We start from the raw sequence: 20,677 nt of genomic DNA, 5'->3' as shown, positions 1-20,677 counted from the left end.
AGAAATCCATGAATCTCCTCTGTCATTAAAACACCCTTACTAGAGTTGTCTCTCTGGTGGAGTTCAATCCCCATCGCTCCACAACTTCTTGCATTAAATCATCTTCACCCCACACCTTGGACACAATGGACAGCATACCAATCCTGCAATGAATTTCAGAAGGCCTTCAAATTGGCTGGCCTGTCTAGATGTGCACCAGGGGTCAGGTCAGTTTTCTAAATCCGGCAGCTGACACCAAATCAATTATGGCTTGGCTGTTGGGTAAGCAGAATGGAGACATCCATAAAGGGCTGGAGAAACCTGGCTAAATATTCAGACGTGTTGGTCGCTGCCCAGCACTTTGCTGCTCCCTTTCCCCCTCTTGGTGACAACTGTTCAGAACCACTCTGGACCAGACAAGTTGCATAATTACTTTAGTTTATTCAGCTTTTTATGTATTTTACAGAAATATTTCCCCGGCAACTTAGGGATGTTGAATAACAAAAAGGACATGACTTTGGTTAGGGTCTTAAGAATTTAGGCAAAACTATATTATTAAAACAGTGTGGAAAATGGATGACTGGAAGGATGAGGACTAGAGACAGTTGGATTTGAATGATCGATGTCTGGACTTTATGCTGCAATCTATGACATTTCTGTCTTACAAACAGTATCTGTATTATCCTGTAACTGTATAAATGGATGGGGGAGGGATGTGGTTGTTTATAATTGCAAGTACTAATATGCTTGGCTAGTGTGTAGAGTGGCAAGCGTGGATTTTAGAGCATCCCATCTCTGTTCCATCTGCTCAGGCTATACAGGCAGATGGATACGAGCTGAGCGCGACTGGCCGGCACGTCGCTGGTTGTGGGCCTGTCACACTGACAGATGAGGTGGAGTGTGGCTGAAGGTCAATCACTGAATGCCTGATAGAATAACCCTGGGGGAGAGGCAAAAGGAGGAAATATGCAGATTTAGCCTCCTGACATCTCTCCCTCTCTCTGTGAGTCTCTCTCTGATGAATGAGAGGTAGTAATAGAGGCCATTTTGGCTCAGTGGACACCTTAGCCAGGTCTTCGTCTCTGTCTGCTGCCAGTCAAGCATGTCTCCATGTACAATGGCCCCAATCTTCTCCCTTCCCTTTATTATAACTTTTCAGATTTAATTTTTGGTCGAGGGGAAAAAAAGCTGTCTATTATAAGTATATTAGGTTCATGATTCAATGCGTTTCCCCCCATAACTCAATAATGGTAGAGGACGTGCACCTGTACAGCAAGCTAACATTTGCTAAGTACTATAATACAGAACAGGCCCGGTCTTTCTTAACTGCCTTTTAGAGAGGATTTAGACCAAAACAGCAAGACAAGTTTACAGAGCAAGAAGGAATGTCAGCCATCTCATCTTACAATATTGTGAATGTGGGTCAATCTAATCCTACCTTTGCCCTATAGCCATAGCCCTTCCTCCAACAGTCCAAGGGTACAGTGCTCTGGAAGGGATATCAGTGGGTCTTATTTTCAGGTAGTTTGAAGTGCACTTTGATACCAGAGTTCTTTAGAGCACTGAATGGAGATTATATAGCTGGAAAGAGAGAAACAAATTCCTTCCCTATGTGACTAATCTAGGGTAGAACAGCTCTGAAAATATCAATAGCCTTACTCCATTCTAGGGGAACATGCTGATTCAACACCTTTCTATCTCCAGGAGTACATAGTTCAATAATAAAAATACTTACTGTTGATGCGAAAATGACAAGGCCATGCAGTGTTCAACAATAAAGTATGTCAGAGCAGAATGCTACAGACTTATTGGCCTATAAAATAAATAACAACATTCTGTGTTTCCCTCAGCACACTTAGAAAAGGCAATTATGGCTTGGCTGTTGTGTAAGCAGAATGGAGACATCTATAAAGGGCTGGAGAAACTAGGCTAAATATTCAGACGTGTTGGTCGCTGCCCAGCACTTTGCTGCTCCCTTTCTCCCTCTTGTTGACAACTGTGCAGAACCACTCTGGACCAGACAAGGTGCTAATTACTTTGGTAATTACTTTCTTCAGCTTTTTCTGTATTTTATAGAAATATTTCCATTCTAGGTGATGCTGAATAAACGAAAAGGAGATGACTTTGGTTAGGGTCTTAAGAATTTAGGCAAAATTATTTAGAGTAGTATTAACGAGAGCGGAATGCTACAGACTTAGTAGCCGGTAAAATAAATAACAACATTGTTGCCTTCAGTACATCTGGAAAAGGCAACGCAGAATACTCCTCTTGGCAAAAGTACTGAGAATTAATTATATTAGTCAATGACTGTTCGTTTTAACCTCCTGTTATTCTGGTTGCAAAAATACTTTCCCCAATATCTTGATGAAATCACTGAATTGAAGGACAATCTTATCAAGAGGGTGTTGAGTTAGCCAGTGTTTTCTGAGCTGCAGGAGCATAATAGGACTTCGATAAATGTCCCCGTCAGCAACTTACATTTACTCTGTAGGAAAGAGGGGAACGAAACCTTGTAACATAATCAGTCCTTACCACATGGTTATTTTCTTAACGCCCATTTAAATTTTTAGACACAGTGAATGACAAGTTTTGCGATTTCTCATTAGAAGGTTCAGCTTTGTCATTACCCTGACAAACACCTTGGCAACCTTAACACCATTGTAGGGCGGTTGTTTTTAAAAGGAAAAAGGCAGAGTCATGGTAATGGACAATACATTTGCTGGAAGAGCAAACAGAGATGTGGTATGTTAGTAAATAGGCCTTAGCTGGAACATAGTATGTGCGCAAATGCAAATATTTTCCAAGTTGTCTTCGTGGCTGTCAAGTCCAACTAGGCCTAAAGCATGAGCTACAGTAATCTAAAAAGACATGTGAGACAGATCATCCTGAACTGCATATTGTGGTTTAAGTCATGGTATGACAATGCCACATTCACCAACCCTTCAAATTAAAATGGTACCCTGTGACATTGCAAAACTGTCCCAACAACAACAAATCAGTTATTGATCCTGAGTACATTCAATGTGAATTCTGATGTTAGGCCATGTTAGGCCATTTTTTTCCAAAAATCAAGTGGGATCTGAAGCTCTCTGTTAAAGGGATAACTGTACAATCTCAAAATGTGTTATCCACACATGGTACAGCACCCTCCACTTCTTTCCAGATCTTAGGGGCAGCCCCCCCCCCCCACCCACCCACCCACCCAATGTTGCGATTATTTTCACGACCCTCCCCTTGTACTGTAAAACAAAATGAACACCCTCCGCCCTCATAGAATTAACTCAAAATAAATGTTTACAACTACAAATAACAATAACTGTAGCGACCTTGTGTTAATAAACGTGGATATCGACTATGCCACTTCAGCATGCTTTTATTGCACGGTCGATGATATGCAGGGCTACAGGCCAGAAGGTTGAGGGTTCGCCGACCACCACAGACGAGCTCACTCTCCCTGCAGGTTTCATTACACTACGATCAGAGCCTGCTGCAGCTGGGAGGAAAATCATATTTTTCAACATTTTGATGCCATATTTATAATTTTATAAATTAGTGCCATGAAAAAGTATTTCCTTTTTCAAGGCACTGTATATGCAAAGAATTTTCCACCAACATGTTTCTGTGCCAATGCACCTCACAACCAATAAACAAAGCATACTGACTTTGGGCACTTCAATACGATGGTTTGCGTTTAACGCCACAATAAATAGACTGCCAATCTAGACAAACAGAAAATACATCCCTCCCCATCTGTAGGCTTACCCAGTATCGAAGGCTTTAAAATGTTTAGTGTTTTGTAACAGATGTCTCTTTCCATTCATCAATTGGCCGCTGCACAGTCAGAAGTGATTGGTTTTAATTTGTCAGTAAAAATAAATACATATTTGTTTTCAATTGTTGATTGCACAATAAAGTCGGGGACAGGCCTCCCGAGTGGCGCGGTGGTCTAAGGCACTGCATCGCAGAGCTAGCTGTGCCACTAGAGATTCTGGGTTCGAGTCCAGGCTCTGTCGCAGCCGGCCGCGGCCGGGAGACCCATGGGGCGGCGCACAATTGGCCAAGTGTCGTCCGGGTTAGGGGAGGGTTTGGCCAGCAGGGATGTCCTTGTCCCATCGCGCACTAGCAACTCCTGTGGCAGGCCAGGCGCAGTGCACGCTGACAAGGTCACCAGGTGCACGGTGTTCCCTCCGACACATTGGCGTGGCTGGCTTCCGGGTTAAGAGGGCATTGTGTCAAAAAGCAGTGGGGCTTGGTTGGGTTTCGGAGGAAGCACGGTTCTCGACCTTCGCCATTCCCGAGTCCTTACGGGAGTTGCAGCGATGAGACAATTGGATACCACAAAATTGGGGAGAAAGCGGGGTAAAAAAAAAAGTGTTAAATAAAATAGTCGGGGACTTATTTCCATTGTGGTCCCTATTTTTTTTTTTATATTTTAAAACAAATACATATACAATTACATAGATACGGAGACAATAGACAAAAAAAATGCTCAACCTCCAGATCAGTATGAGGGGGGAGTTTAAGTGCAATTCTTACAAGCTTTTTTGGCTGGTAGGTTTATCTTTAGATGTTTGGGGCTGCTGGTGAACCATGATGTGCAGGCATAATCAAAGTGACACTGGACTAGCGCACTTGCCAGAGTCTTTAGGGTGTCTATAGTGAAGTTTCCATCCAATTGGTGACAGATTTATGTGAATTGTCCACCTCACGTTTCAGCTGTCAGAGATTTGACCACTAAATGTATCAGGGCATTGCATGCATAGGCCTTTAGACTTAGGTGTCCACTGTATGACTTTAATATAAAATATCTATTATACACACACACACTACATGACGGTGTGTATGAACATATCTGCTCATCTAACATCTCATTCCAAAATCATGGGCATTAATATGGAGTCTCCCCTTTGCTGCTATAACAGCTTCTACTCTTCTGGGAAGGCTTTCTACAAGATGTTGGAACATTGCTGCGGGGACTTGCGTCCATTCAGCCACTAAAGCATTTGTGATGTTGGGAGATTAGGCCTGGCTCGCAGTCCCCGTTCCAATTTATCCCAAAGGTGTTCAATGGGGTTGAGGTCAAGGCTTTGTGCAGGCCAGTCAAGTTCTTCCACACCGATCTTGACAAACTATTTCTGTATGGACCTCACTTTGTGCACGGGGGCATGCTGAAACTGGAAAGGGCCTTCCCCATGCTATTGCCACAAAGTTGGAAGCACATAATCGTCTAGAATGTCATTGTAAGCTGTAGCGTTAAGATTTCCCTTCACTGGAACAAAGGGGCCTATCCCGAACCATGAAAAACAGAAGCAGACCATTATTCCTCCACCAAACTTTACAGTTGGCATTATGCATTGGGGCAGGTAGTGTTCTCCTCGCATCCGCCAAACACAGATTAGTCCGTCAGACTGACAGGTGGTGAAGCGTGATTCATCACTCCAGAGAACGCATTTCCAATGCCGGCGAGCTTTACACCACTCCAGCCAACGATTGGGATTGCACATGGTGATCTTAAGCTTGTGTGCGGCTGCTCGGCCATGGAAACCCATCTCACGAACGGTTATTGTGCTGACGTTGCCTCCAGAGGCAGTTTGGAACTCGGTAGTGAGTGTTGCCAAACATGGACAGATGATTCTTACGCGCTACACCCTTAAGCACTCGACAGCCCCATTCTGTGAGCTTGTGTGGCCTACCACTTTGCGGCTGAGCCGATGTTGCTCTTTGACGTTTCCACTTCACAATAACAGCACTTACAGTTGACCGGGGCAGTTCTAGCAGGGCACAAATTTTACAAACTTACTTTTTGGAAAGGTGGCATCCTATGGCAGTGACACTTTGAAAGTCACTGAGCTCTTCAGTAGGTGTTTCTACTCTCCAATGTCTATGGAGATTGCATGGCTGTGTGCTCTATTTTATACACCTGTCATAGCCAAAACCACTAATTTAAGGGGTGTCCACATACTTCTGTTTGTATGTATGATGAACAAAAATATAAAACACAACATGTAAAGTGTTGGTCCCATGTTTCATGAGCTGAAATAAAAGATCCCAGACACACACAAAGCTAATTTCTCTAACATTTCGTGCTCAAATTTGTTTACATCCCTTTTAGTGAGCATTTTTCCTTTGCCAAGATAATCCATCCACCTGACAGGTGTGGCATATCAAGAAGTTGATTAAACAGCACGATAATTACACAGGTACACCATGTGCTGGGGACAAAAAAAGGCCACTAAAATGTGCAGTTGTGTCACAACACAAAGCCACAGACGTCTCAAGTTGAGGGAGACTGCAGGAATCTCCACCAGAGCTTTCGCCAGAGAATTGAATGTTAATTTCTCTACCATAAGCAACTTCAACACCATTTTAGAGAATTTAACAGGATGTCTAACCGGCCTCACAACTGCAGCCCACGTGTAACCACACCAGCCCAGGACTCCACATCCTGCTTCTTCACCTGCGGGATCGTCAGACCAGCCACCGGGACAGCTGATGAAACTGAGGAGTATTTCTGTCTGTAATTAAGCCATTTTGTGGGGAAAAACTCATTGGCTCAGCCTGTCTCCCCAGTGGGTGGAACTAGCTCCCAAGTGGGTGGGCCAAGCCCTCCCATTGCTGCGCCTCTGCCCAATTAGTATTTGGTAGCATTGCCTTTAAAATGGTTTAGCTTGGGTCAAACGTTTAGGGTAGCCTTCCACAAGCTTCCCACAAAAAGTTGGGTGAATTTTGGCCCATTCCAGACAGAGCTGGTGTAACTGAGTCAGGTTTGTAGGCCTCCTTGCTCACACGCACTTTTTCAGTTCTTCCCACAAATTTTCTATCGGATTGAGGTCAAGCTTTGTGATGGCCACTCCAATACCATGACTTTGTTGTCCTTAAGCCATTTTACCACAACTTTGGAAGTATGCTTTGGGTTTAACTTCCTGACTGATGTCTTGATGTTGCTTCAATATATATATACATATATACATACACACACAATTTTCCGTCCTCATGATGCCATCTTTTGTGAAGTGCACCAGTCCCTCCTGCAGCAAAGCACCCCATAACACGATGCTGCCAACCCTGTGCTTCACGGTTGGGGTGGTGTTCTTCGGCTTGCAAGCATCCCCCTTTCTCCTCCAAAAATAACAATGGTAATTATGTCCAAACAGTTCAAATTTTTGTTTCATCAGACCAGAGGACATTTCTCCAAAAAGTACAATCTTTGTCCCCATGTGCAGTTGCAAACCGTAGCGTTTTTAATGCCGGTTTTGCAGCAGTGGCTTCTTCCTTGCTGAGTGGCCTTTCAGGTTATGTCAATATAGGACTCGTTTTACTGTGGATATAGATACTTTTATACCTGTTTCCTCCAGCATCTTCACAAGGTCCTTTGCTGTTGTTCTGGGATTGATTTGCACTTTTTGCACCAAAGTACGTTCATTTCTAGGAGACAGAACACATCTCCTTCCTGAGCGGTATGATGGCTTCATGTTCCCATGGTGTTTATACTTGCGTACTATTGTTTGTTCAGATGAATGTGGTACCTTCAGGCGTTTGTATATTGCTCCCCAGGATGAACCAGACTTGTGGAGGTCTATAATTTTTCGTCTGAGGTCTTGGCTGATTTTGATTTTCCCATGATGTCAAGCAAAGAGGCACTGAGTTTGAAGGTTGGCCTTGAAATACATCCACAGGTACACCTCCAATTGACTGATGTAAAGTAGCCCATCAGAAGCTTCTAAAGCCATGACATAATTTTCTGGAATTTCCCAAGCTGTTTAACTTCTTGACGCTAGGAGGCAGAATTTTTATGTTTGGAAAAAATAATGTTCCCAATGTAAACGGCCTATTTCTCAGGCCCAGATGCTAGAATATGCATATAATTGACAGATTAGGATAGAAAACACTCTAAAGTTTCCAAAACTGTCAAAATATTGTCTGTGAGTATAACAGAACTGATTTAGCAGGCAAAAACCTGAGGAAATCCAACCCAGAAGTGCCTCTTATTTTGAAAAATCCCTGTTCCATTGCCTGCCTATCCTCCATTTAAAGGGATATCAACCAGATTCCTTTTCCAATGGCTTCCACAGGTTGTGAACAGTCTAGACATAGTTTCAAGCTTTTATTCTGAAAAATTAGTGAGATTTATCAAATCGCGTCAGTGTCCTTGATTAGTTCTTGCACGCGAAAGTGGTAGTTTGACATTTTATTTCCGTCTTGTATTGAATTACTTTACCCTCCGGTTGAAATATTATCGATTATTTATGTTAAAAACAACCTGAGGATTGATAATAAAAACGTTTGACATGTTTCTACGAACTTTACGGATACTATTTGGAATTTTGTCTGTCCTTCAAGACCGGCACGAGCCTGTGGATTACTGAACATAACGCGCAAACCAAATGGAGGTTTTTGGATATAAAAATCATCTTTATCGAACAAAAGTTACATTTATTGTGTAACTGGGAGTCTCGTGAGTGCAAACATCCGAAGATCATCAAAGGTAAGCGATGAATTTTATTGCTTTTCTGACCAATCTACATTGCTGCTAGGTGTTCGTAATGTTTTGTCTAGTGATCAATAAACTCACACAAACGCTTGGATTGCTTTCACTGTACATCATATTTTCAAAATCTGATACGACAGGTGGATTAACAAACTAAGCTGTGTTTTGCTATATTGCACTTGTGATTTCATGAATATAAATATTTTTAGCAATTTCTTTTTGAATTTGGCGCTCTGCAATTCAGCGGTTGTTGATGACAATTATCCCACTAAAGGGATCCGTGAGCCAAGAGGTTAAAGGCACAGTCAACTTAGTGTATGTAAACTTCTGACCCACTGGAATTGTGATACAGTGAAATAATCTGTCTGTAGACAATTGAAAAAATTACTTGTGTCATGCACAATGTAGATGTCCTAACCGACTTGCCAAAACTATAGCTTGATAACAAGAAATTTGTGGAGTGGTTGAAAAACAAGTTAATGACTCCAACCTAAGTGTATGCAAACTTATGTAGTTGAAGTCGTAAGTTTACATACACTTAGGTTGGAGTCATTAAAACTTGTTTCTCAACCACTCCACAAATTTCTTGTTAACAAACTATAGTTTTGGCAAGTCGGTTAGGACATCTACTTTGTGCATGTGTAACGGATGTGAAATGGCTAGCTAGTTAGCGGGTACGCGCTAGTAGCATTTCAATCAGTTACGTCACTTGCTCTGAGACTTAAGTAGTGTTTCCCCTTGCTCTGCAAGGGCCGCGGCTTTTGTGGAGCGATGGGTAACGATGCTTTGTGGGCGACTGTTGTCGATGTGTGCAGAGGGTCCCTGGTTCGCGCCCGTGTCGGGGCGAGGGGATGGTGTAAAGTTATACTGTGACACATGACACAAGTAATTTTTCAAACAATTGTTGGAAACAACTGGCTACACCATGGTGCTATCCTACAGAGTGCTGCTGAGCCTACTGTAGACCTTCCATGCAAAACAGTGCGTTTTAATCAATTACTTGGTGACGTGAATATATTTAGTATAGTTTTAATATTTCATTATTTTTAGGAAATTCACTGAGGATGGTCCTCCCCTGAGGAGCCTCCACACAGACAGACACTACAACACCGACATACATTTCTTTATGTCAGATGGCTACTGCTATACATGTACAGAAGGAGGGTAATTCGTTCCTTTTCAAACCAAATACTTTAAATAAAGATAAACATTGTATTGATAGATTATAGTTACTCCTATAATCTATCAATATAATCTACCAATTGTGTGCCGCCCGGGTTAGGGTTTGGCCGGGGTAGGCAGTCAATGTAAATAAGAACTTTCCTAGTTAAATAAAGGTTAGATTTTTTTTTTTTAATGTAAAACTAAAAACTTTGGTAGGCCTGAAAGTCTTCCCTACCCCAAGTTCAACTGTCCAAGTCAGTTGGAGCGCCGGGGTGCACTGCCTTCGTATAATAGGTCTGCAGTAGCTAAAGCTTAATAATAGCCACACCATACCTTCAAAAACTTCTAAACTTTATTAGGGTAATATCAAAAGTTCAGCCATTGTTTATAGTGAAAATACAACCAGAAGAACAAATGTAAACCTGGGGGGAAATGCACTACCCTCCCCTGTGCCCAATATATAAAAAATATATATAAATAAATAAATACATGTAAACCCTCCCAAAGCTAAAAAATTGTTTGACACCCCTCTCCCACAGTAAATGCCGATCTGTCCCTTAGGAGACAAATTAGTATTGCCAAAGGCTACATTTGTGGTTCCCATCCAGGGATACTAGGACCTGGGGGTACTTCGCCTATTCACAGGAGGTACTTGAGAAGACTCATGAAACCATTGGCTTACTGGTAAAAATTCACGAGGGGATACTTCAGGGGTACTCCAAGCATAGCGTAATTCAGTTTGTGGTAAAGTAGCCAAAAAAGGTTGGGAGCCACTGGACTAAAGCTATGTAGAATGAGTAACTATCATAGGCGTTAATAGCCTCGGAATGCACTCGCTCATCTTGTCGGATGCATTCTCTCAGTTACTGTATCGGATTAACAGCAATTAAATGAATTCTGAGTCAGGGTGATGACAGTTTGTACTATAACGTCAGGTACGGTAGCTAGAGAGCTAACAAAAACTCTAGTGTACAAGTTCGAGACTGCAATGCAAGTTAGGTTAGCTAGCTACATTATTTATTTCTGTATTGACCAATCTCAGCAATGCGGTCGATGACAATTTGCTTCGAGAAGCAGCCATTCGTATTGCATAGCTTCAGTTACCTAAAACCCAGAATGAAAGAAACAACTTTATAGAAGATAACGTTAGCAGTGACTAGCTAGCATGTACATGCGTAGCTCAATATGTACTAAGAAGTGTAATACATGCATTGCAGCAAAATACTGTATGGGGGAAATAGCAAACTATAGATTGCTATTTTCAAAAATATATTAGCCAATAACAGATTACTGGCAGTAGCTGGAGAATAGAATCAAACTTACCTTAGGCTTGTAAAGCCACTTTCGAAATCGATTCATCGTTAAGTTACCTCGCCACTTTACCCCTCCTTTGTCACCGACCCCTCTTCTACCTGTGAGACAGACTAGCAAATGCTAGCTAGCTAACTACGTTGCTAAAAAGGTGGGAAATATTTAATCCAATACGACATCCGAAATTGTAAGGTAAAGAGTTGAAGTGTTCAAATAATTTCTTTAAAAACGACGATGTGTTTTCATGCCTACATAATCCACGGTTGACTGGTGATTCACTGACACTTTTCAAGTCCGACGGGATAAAGCAAGCAATCCTTCTTTTTTTATATATAAAGCAAGCAATCCTCAACGGATGGTTTCGTTCGCTCTTCCCCTCCGTCTGCTTGATGACAGCCACGTTGATATCGCCACCCACTTTCACAGGCTTGCACCATACGTCACCATGGTGTAGGTACCATAGATATCCTATTAAATGAAACATTCCTAATTATTAGTATTCTAATTGCTAATTTGTGAATTTAAAATTAATTATTCATTTCTAATTCCTAATTATATGGTACATACGTCCTAATTATTGTTGGCAAGCGAAAAGGGATCTTTGGTAGTTCTACAATTTTGGTACATTATTTTCAGAAAGTGGCTGTAACACAAATACAAACATGAACATTAGCGGTGCGTGGGTAAAACACGGGGAAGAAGACGGGAACTGAACGAGACCCCCCCCCCCCCCCCCCCGTGGCTGTCAATGGTTCTGATTTCTGTTTGCATGTGTGCTTGTGCACATGTTGACTCACCCTACTTGTAGAGAAAGGATTTTACAGAGGATGCTTCAAAGGACATTGTAACTGTACCTAAATTGAGTAGTGTGTATGTGTGGATGGATGTGATGTGTATGTGCTGCGATGGATTGTTAATCTCATGCCCCATTATGAATTATTAAAACATTATATTAAAGCTAGGGAAAATAGACTATTTATAAAAATGGTCAGACCAGAGCCATATACCGTATCTATCTATAACGTAATACTGCTTCGGTGTTACAGACATTTCAGATAACAGTCAGTTTCTTTCTTACCAGAACCTGGATGCCTTGGATAAGAAGTTTATACTTGACCTCATTTCTGTATGCATTGAGCATAAAAAGTTATTGGATGTTGTCATCAATGTCTTGTATGTTCAGAATGGTAAACGCTTACTGAAGTCTGGTCATAACCAGTTTGCCAGTAAATTCATCACAGAATGTTCAATAACTAAATTCTAGATAATGCTTTCAAAATGGTATAACAAACGCATGATCTGACCATTTGTCTCTTCTATATTTGTCAATCCACAGTAATCTGTTACTTCAGCATGTTCCTCCTTGATGACATGGGACTGCAGTGCTTCAGCAAGATTGTGAACTCTGGACTTCAAAAAGTTAAAAACACATTATCTGTAGTCTAATGACACCAACTATGCAATTATTTCACAGTTTGTGGTCATTTTATGGCTCATAAAATAAAATACTCATAAAATACAACTTTCTCGGACAATCCAGTTGCTTACCTTCATATAGACGGGGTCATCTGTGTGGTATTTTTTGTGTCATGAAGTTTGAGTGTCAAACTGTAGACTGTTAAGGTAATGAAACTGTACTTGTGACTGAATGACAGAGTAAATTATGGTTTAGTAGTTCCTAAGTTTCTTCTTCAACATCAGTACGTGGATCCAGGGGGAGTGGAGTCAGATCTATGATGATGCCTATGTGAAGAGGAAGTGGATTGCCCCACTGCTAAGTTACAGAATTGTGAAGGCATTCAAGTTATACCTAAAGACATTGAATCACCACTCATGCTGTCTTATTTAATTTTTTTCTTTTTCATGTCTTGCCATCTCTTTTTCTAATAGATAAACATTTCCCCCACTAGGTGGAGCCCTGAGATTGAGATGCTGATGGCACAGCTTGCAGCCAGAATCTCTCAAGGGAGTCAACTCAAGAAAGCCACCAAGAAAAACACTGAGCCCCAGGAATTTTCACTTACCAAACTCATAGCCCACCCTCTTCCTGCACCTGACCCCACCCCCCTGCAGGAGAAACAGCAGCCAGTCAGTATCACGTTTCAGTTTTACTATAGGCTACCGCTTTACAATGGTTCTTTTTTTATTTGGAAACATTGAACTGGGGTCCAAAGTCAGAATGTTATTGACACAATATCATAATAGATAGGCTATTCTATTTGTATAACCTTATAACCTTGTATAAACCTTATAACCTTATTTAGTCCTGGGTACCAACTAGCACCTACATACCTCCAAAAGAAAAGCACGTCTTAGAGGACAAACAGAGGAATCGTCAGAAGGCAGAGGTATATTGTGTCTGGTATCTCATTTTGACACATGCCGTTTTTCTCCTGCACTCATACATACAACAAACCCCTATTTCCTTTTCCACTTACAGCAAGTCATGTATGAGGCAAACACTCAAAAGTTTAAGTGTGCAAACCCACAAAAGTCTGAGCACACCAAGTTAGTTACATTTTCCCAGCAAGAGATTTTCAAGTAGTTTTTCTTGCTTTAAGGTCATTTTTTTTGTATATCAGCATCCTGTCTCCATCCATGCTGAATCATACTGTACTGTCTGATTTCCAGTGTCATATCCCAGATTGTGCGAAGCCATGACGCCCTGCTCAAGTTTGATTCACTCCACACCTCTGGAACTCCAGCCACCCATAAGGTAGTGCTCTCACATTATACAGAAATAATATATAGTAACTGACAGACACATTTGACTATGAACTTCTTTGTGTATTTGTGTATGTCCACCAGACTAACAACCTGCCCATCAGGCTAAACACCACAGCCATCCTGAGAGAGGGGGCTCTGTATAACCGTTCGGTTGGAGAATGGAGCTACACTGGTACAATAGGATGCATGCACCGGTGCCTCATGTATCAGGTGTGCCACTATACTCCGGGAATGAATCACCATGCCAACTGTCAGTCACTTTTTTGACATAAAAAACTAGCTGGGCCAGTGGGGCACTTATGAAGGCAGCTAGAGTGGAGAGGTATTATAATGTGTGTTACGGTAACACAGGATGGAGCAGCTGGTGGAGGGGGTGGACGAGCCCGCCTCATTCCTGCAGTGACAAAAGGAGATGCGGGAGCTGGACCTCCAGGAGGAGCTTGCCCAGGTGGAGCGCCAGCGTCTGGAGGGACCCATCAGTTATGAAAAGGCCGCTCTCGCCCGCACCGGCATCATGGAGAGCAACCAGAAGACTACACTGCTAAAGAAGGAAGAGGTGTGTGTTATTACAGTTAGTGTTATACAGTTTTGGAATCATTGAGAAAAGGTAAGTGTTCCTGTCTTTGTGAGTGTGTTTTATTGAGCCTATCTGTGTGTTTTATTGAGCCTATCTTGTTTGTGATTGTTTGCAGACTGCCAAGCTGCCAAGCAGAGATACATAAACAAGCAGTTGCAGGAGGAGAAAGAGATGAGAGACCTGGAGCAAGAGATGGTAGATGGACACAAAAACTCAAAAGCAGCTAAAGTGAAGCTGCAGGAGTTCACACAGTGTATAGGTGACTAAACTATAGCATTACATCACCCCCTGACCCCACCTAATGTACACTTTCTCATCATCAGTTGTATCACACGTGCTTTGGTGTTATGGTGCAACAGATAGTGTTTGGCGAATTGGGATCTCATGTCTGTGTGCTTTTTTGTATATTTGTGTTCCAGTAAAGGAAGTGTCGGAGCAGTGACTCCTCAGGAACCTCCCCATCTCCTGGTTCAGGAGCTGGTTCAGGAGCTGGTTCATGACGTGAATTGGTGGCCACTGTCAGAGACAATGTCCTCCGGAAGGCCATAGTGCCGGAAGACCTCTAATGGTTTCACCACCATTCTGGTGGTTGTGGGCAAATTCTCAAAATCATGCCGGTTTATTCCTCTCTCTGGTCTCCCTATCAATCAAATGTATTTATGAAGCCCTTTTTACATCAGCCGCTGTCACAAAGTGCTATACAGAAACCCAGCCTAAAACCCCAAACAGTAAGCAATGCAGATGTAGAAGCACGCTCTCCAGGTCACTGAGGCACTGTTCCAGCAGGTCTTCCGGCATTACGGCCTTCCGGAGGACATGTCTCCAACAGTGAGGCGACCGTGTTCCATCCTGGTGATCGGTGACAAAATCAATGGACAGAGTCTCCCTGCTGGAGCGTGCTCGGGCGATTTAGTTTGGGCACATACTGAACACAAATTGACATAGTGAGCCACATCCTGTGCCAAGGTGAGCCACCAGTATTTATTGGAGATGGAGTGAGTGGTGCGGGGTACCTGGGTGTCCAGTGGTGAGAGATGTGTGCGCCCAAGTCAACAGCCTATCCCTTACCTCTGTGGGGACGTAGATGCGCTCAGGAGGGCATGTAGCGGGTGCGGGTTCCCTCTCCAGATCCTGGCAGATGTCTACATCTACATCCCAAAACAAGGGGCCAACTATACGGGAGGATGGAATATGAGGCTGGAGGGCGCTTACCGGACTCTCAACCAACATGGACCCACAGGGTGAAAGGAAGCAGGTCTTCCGGCATCCTGGTGCCCTGGCGGGGATCTTCATCCTCGACCAGGAGATGGTGGGGTTATGCTGTTGGAGCCACAGAAGGTCGAGGATGACTTTGTGCGCGGGTGCAGTGACGATGGGAAGGCTCTCCTGGTGCATCGGTCCCATGGTAAGGGTGAGTGGTGCTGTGAGTGATATTTCCGTGTCCCAGTGGTCAACCATCAAGCGCTTGAACCGGAAATGGAGAGGAGAGCGAGTTTGAGGGGATGTTCAGGGAGGAGGCAAGGGCCTGGTCAATAAAATTTCCTTCGGCACCAGAGTCCAATAGAGCAGTAGATACCACAGATGAGGGACAGCCTGCAAGTGAAATGGCTACTAGAAAGGGTTTGGCAGAAAGTGATTATGGTGGAATACTCATGCCAAACCCAGGAGACTGATAATCACGGAACCGTCCCGCTGCTCTTGTGGACCCTGGGTTGGGACGTATTGGACACCACTGAAGCTGGTACTTCATCTTTTGTGAACCTTGCCAAAGACAATGTAGATCTCACCAACAACAATGTAGATCTCACCAACAACAATGTAGATCTCACCAACAACAATGACTCAATAGTGGTGAGTGCAAATCTGCAATTAGCCTATCACATTTGTTTCTTTTCACATGGGGTATGTGTTATTTAATATTCAAATCTTCTGTTTCTTATTGACTCAATTTCCCTGGCCTTTGTCATCCCATTGCAGATCGTAGATGGTGAGTTTCTCTGTATATCATTCATCATTTAAAGTTGAGTTGAGGCTAGTGTTGAATGTCTACGGAGACGTGACCGGGAAAGTTAGGTACTGAGGAGTGATGAGGAAGAAGCGGCTATTATTGTTCCTGACAATCCAATGACAGCCCCCCTCTTCGCTGCCCAACACCAAAGCCAGGTGAGACCTGTGAGACCATGTCACGGCCGTCGTTGTAAGGAGACCAAGGCGCAGAGTGGTATGTGTACATTCTTTATTATTAAAAGAATGAACACTGAACAAACTAACCAAAATAACAAAACGACACGTGAAGCTATACAAATGAGTGCTGACAGGCAACTACACATAGACATACAAAAACCCTAGACAATACAAAACCCCTAGACAATACAAAAACTAGCGTAATCGACCCTAGTCACACCCTGACCTAACCAAAATATAAAGAAAACAGATATCTCAGGTCAGGGCGTGACAGTACCCCCCCAAAGGTATGTACTCCCGGCCGCAAACCTGAAGCTATAGGGGAGGGTCTGGGTGGGCATCTACCCTTGGTGGCGGCTCTGGTTCTGGACGCCGCCCCCCCCCCCTCTTTACGCTGATCCCACCGCCTTTGTAGAACCGGACCGTGGATCATCGCCAGAGGTTCCGGACCGCGGATCATCGCCGGAGGCCCCGGACTGGGAACCATCTCTGGAGACCCCGGACTGGGGACCGTTGCTGGAGACCCCGGACTGGGGACCGTCGCTGGGGACCCCGGACTGGGGACCGTCGCTGGAGGCCCCGGATTGGGGATCTTCGTGTAACAGTATAACTTTAGACCGTCCCCTCGCCCCAACACGGGCGCGAACCAGGGACCTTCTGCACACATCAACAACGGTCGCCCACGAAGCATCGTTACCCATCGCTCCACAAAAGCCGCGGCCCTTGCAGAGCAAGGGGAACCACTACTTCTAGGTTTCAGAGCAAGTGACGTAACTGATTGAAAAGCTATTAGCGCGTACCCGCTAACTAGCTAGCCATTTCACATCCGTTACACTCACCCCCCTTTCAACCTCCTCCTTTTCCGCAGCATCCAGTGATCCGGGTCAACAGCATCAATGTAACAGTACAACTTTAGACCGTCCCCTCGCCCCGACACGGGCGCGAACCAGGGACCCTCTGCACACATCAACAACAGTCACCCACGAAGCATCGTTACCCATCGCTCCACAAAAGGGGAACCACTACTTCTAGGTTTCAGAGCAAGTGACGTAACTGATTGAAAAGCTATTAGCGCGTACCCGCTAACTAGCTAGCCATTTCACATCCGTTACATTCGCTGGAGGCCTCGGACTGGGGATCTTCGCTGGAGACCCCGGACTAGGGACCGTCGCTGGAGACCCCGGACTAGGGACCGTCGCTGGAGACCCCGGACTGGGGACCGTCGCTGGAGACTCCGGACTGGGGACCGTCGCTGGAGACTCCGGACTGGGCATCGTCGCTGGAGACCCCGGACTGGGGACCGTCGCTGGAGACCCCGGACTGTGAAACGTTGCTGGAAGCTCTGGACTGGGAACTGTCGCCGGAAGCTCTGGACTGTGAAAGCGCACTGCAAGCCTGATGCATGGTGCCGGAACTGGTGTTACCGGGCTGAGGACACGCACCTCAGGGCGAGTGCGGGGAAGAGGCACAGGCCGGACTGGACTGTGGAAGCGCACTGGAGGCCGGATGCGTGGTGCCGGAACTGGTGGTACCGGGCTGGGGACACGCACCTCAGGGCGAGTGCGGAGAGGAGGCACAGGACGTACTGGACTGTGGAGGCGCACTGGAGATCTGGAGCGTAGAGCTGGCACAATGCGTCCTGGCTGGATGCTCACTTGAGCCCGGCAAGTGCGGGGCGCTAGCATAGGATGCACTGGGCTGTGCAAACGCACCGAAGACACAGTACGCAGAGCCGGCGCAGGATATCCTGGTCCAAGGAGGTGAACTGGAGACCAGGAGCGCTGAGCCGGCACCATCCGTCCTGGCTGGATGCCCATTCTAGCCCGGCAAATGCGAGGAGCTGGAATAGAGCGCACCGGGCTATGAATCCGAAATGGAGACACCGTGCGCATCACTGCGTAACACGGTGTCTGACCAGTCACACGCTCCCCACGGTAAGCACGAGGAGTTGGCTCAGGTCTCCAACCTGACTCAGCCAATCTCCTTGTGTGCCCCCCAACTTTTTTTTATTGGGGCTGCCTCTCGGGCTGCTAACCGTGTCCCCTCGTATCGTCGCCGTTTCTCCTGCGCTATCTCCATCTGCTTCCATGGCAAGGTCTTGTCCCCTGCCATTACCTCCTCCCAGGTCCAGGATGTTCTCCACTCATCTTTCTCCCAGGCCCAGGATGTCCGCTCCTCATTAACACGCTGCTTGGTCCTTTGTGGTGGGTTCTTCTGTCACGGCCGTCGTCGGAAGGAGACCAAGGCGCAGCGTGGTATACGTACATTCTTCATTATTAAAAGAATGAACACTGAACAAACTAACCAAAATAACAAAACGACACGTGAAGCTATACAAATGAGTGCTGACAGGCAACTACACATAGACATACAGAAACCCTAGACAATACAAAAACTATCGTAATCCACCCTAGTCACACCCTGACCTAACCAAAATATAAAGAAAACAGAGATATCTCAGGTCAGGGCGTGACAGACCACCCTTCTTACCTGACTATAACCAGTGGTGGAAAAAGTACCCAATTGTCACACTTGAGTGAAAGTAAAGATGCCTTACTAGAAAATCACTCAAGTACAAGTGAAAGTCACACAGTAAAATACCACTTGAGTAAAAGTCTAAAAGTATTTGGTTTTAAATATGCTTAAGTTTAAAAGTAAATTTAATTGCAAAAATATACATAAGTATCAAAAGTACTTAAAAAATAGTAATACAGATAGCCAGGGGCAAATCAAATCAAATTTTATTGGTCACAAACACTTGGTTAGCAGATGTTAATGCGAGTGTAGCTAAATGCTTTTGCTTCTAGTTCCGGCAATGCAGTAATATTTTCAAGATGGCGTAGCAGTCGGATGTCTGTTTTGTCTTGTCCCGTGTATATATTGTTTTCTTCGTATTATCAAGGCACAAGGCGAGACCCAGATGCAGACATAGGAGGCAGATGGTTGGAATCTTACAATGTTTAATAATCCAAAGGGGTAGGCAGGAGAATGGTCTTGGACAGGCAAAAAGGTCAAAACCAGATCAGAGTCCAGAAGGTACAGAGAGGCAGACAGGCTTGTGGTCGAGGCAGGCAGAATGGTCAGGCAGGTGGGAACAGAGTCCAGAAACAGGCAAGGGTCAAAACCGGGAGGACTAGAAAAAGGAGGATAGCAAAAATAAGTACGGGATAAACACGCTGGTTGACTTGACTAAACATACAAGACGAACTGGCACAGATAGACAGGAAACACAGGGATAAATACACTGGGGAAAATAAGCGACACCTGGAGGGGGTGGAGACAATCACAGGAACAGGTGAAACAGATCAGGGTGTGACACGTATATATTTTAAATCTCAATTTCCATCTACGGACTGAACATACTCTACTGCAATCCGCCTCACCCAATGTGCTACGGATCTGCTATTTTTTATACTTTAGAACTGTAACCCCCATCAAAAGCTAGCCAGCTAACTAGCTTGTAGTCAGTTAGCCACTGCTAGCGGTCATTACCGTTAACACTGACATCAGCCAGCTTCAGCCCGGTCAATTCCTGCCAGTCTCCACAGCGCGATATCAGAGGTCCATTAGCCTATTTCTTGGGCTACGATACCTCTTTTGCCAATTGGCCTGACCATTTACTGCCGACACGGAGCCCCGCAGATCCATCACAACTGGTCTGCCAACGTAACTGTCCGAGGTGTTTCAACAGGCTCTTCCGTTGCGATGTCCCCCGGAGGCCCATTTGCTAGCCTGCTAGCCCCGGCCCGCTAGCTGTCTGAATCGCCATGTCTCCAGCTCGCCTAGCTACTCACTGGACCCTATGTTCACTCGGCTACACATGCCTCTCCATAATGTCAATATGCCTTGTCTATTGCTGTTTTGGTTAGTGATTGTCTTATTACCACTGTACAGCCTCCAGCCCTGCTAAATATGTCTTAACTAGCCCTTTTGTCCCCCCCCCCACACATTCTCAGCTCACTGGTCACCATAGCAGCACCCACCCGTAGCACGCGCTCCAGCAGGTATATCTCACTGGTCACCCCCAAAGCCAATTCTTCCTTTGTCCGCCTCTCCTTCCAGTTCTCTGCTGCCAATGACTGGAACGAACTGCAAAAATCACTAAAGCTGGAGACTCTTACCTCCCTCACTAGCTTTAAGCACCAGCTGTCAGAGCAGCTCACAAATCTCTGCACCTGTACATAGCTCATCTGTAAAGCCCATCCAATCTACCTCATCCCCATACTGTATTCATGTATTTATCTTGC

At 44.7% G+C, this 20,677-nt stretch overlaps 1 protein-coding gene and 1 pseudogene across 2 annotated transcripts in view; one reads left to right on the top strand and one right to left on the bottom strand.

The window, feature by feature from the left end:
• Positions 1-11,363, bottom strand: part of LOC129811729 (lateral signaling target protein 2 homolog) — a 50,570-nt gene extending 39,207 nt beyond the window's left edge. Inside the window, exon 1 of one of the 2 annotated variants that reach the window (XM_055863276.1) lies at positions 10,955-11,363. In XM_055863276.1, the coding sequence (XP_055719251.1) occupies positions 10,955-10,990 (36 nt within the window). In that variant the 5' untranslated portion in view covers positions 10,991-11,363. The remainder of the gene's footprint in view (positions 1-10,954) is intronic. The other variant, XM_055863277.1, reaches the window with a different exon arrangement.
• Positions 11,364-11,604: 241 nt separating this feature from the next.
• On the top strand, positions 11,605-14,688 carry LOC129812108 (cilia- and flagella-associated protein 99-like; annotated as a pseudogene).
• Positions 14,689-20,677: the final 5,989 nt, after the last annotated feature.

Source organism: Salvelinus fontinalis, chromosome 15, assembly GCF_029448725.1.
Source record: "Salvelinus fontinalis isolate EN_2023a chromosome 15, ASM2944872v1, whole genome shotgun sequence".
In the NCBI taxonomy this organism is placed as follows: Eukaryota; Metazoa; Chordata; class Actinopteri; order Salmoniformes; family Salmonidae; genus Salvelinus; species Salvelinus fontinalis.
The sequence above is the reverse complement of the archived record's forward strand: the minus strand, read 5'-3'. Positions and strand labels throughout refer to the sequence as shown.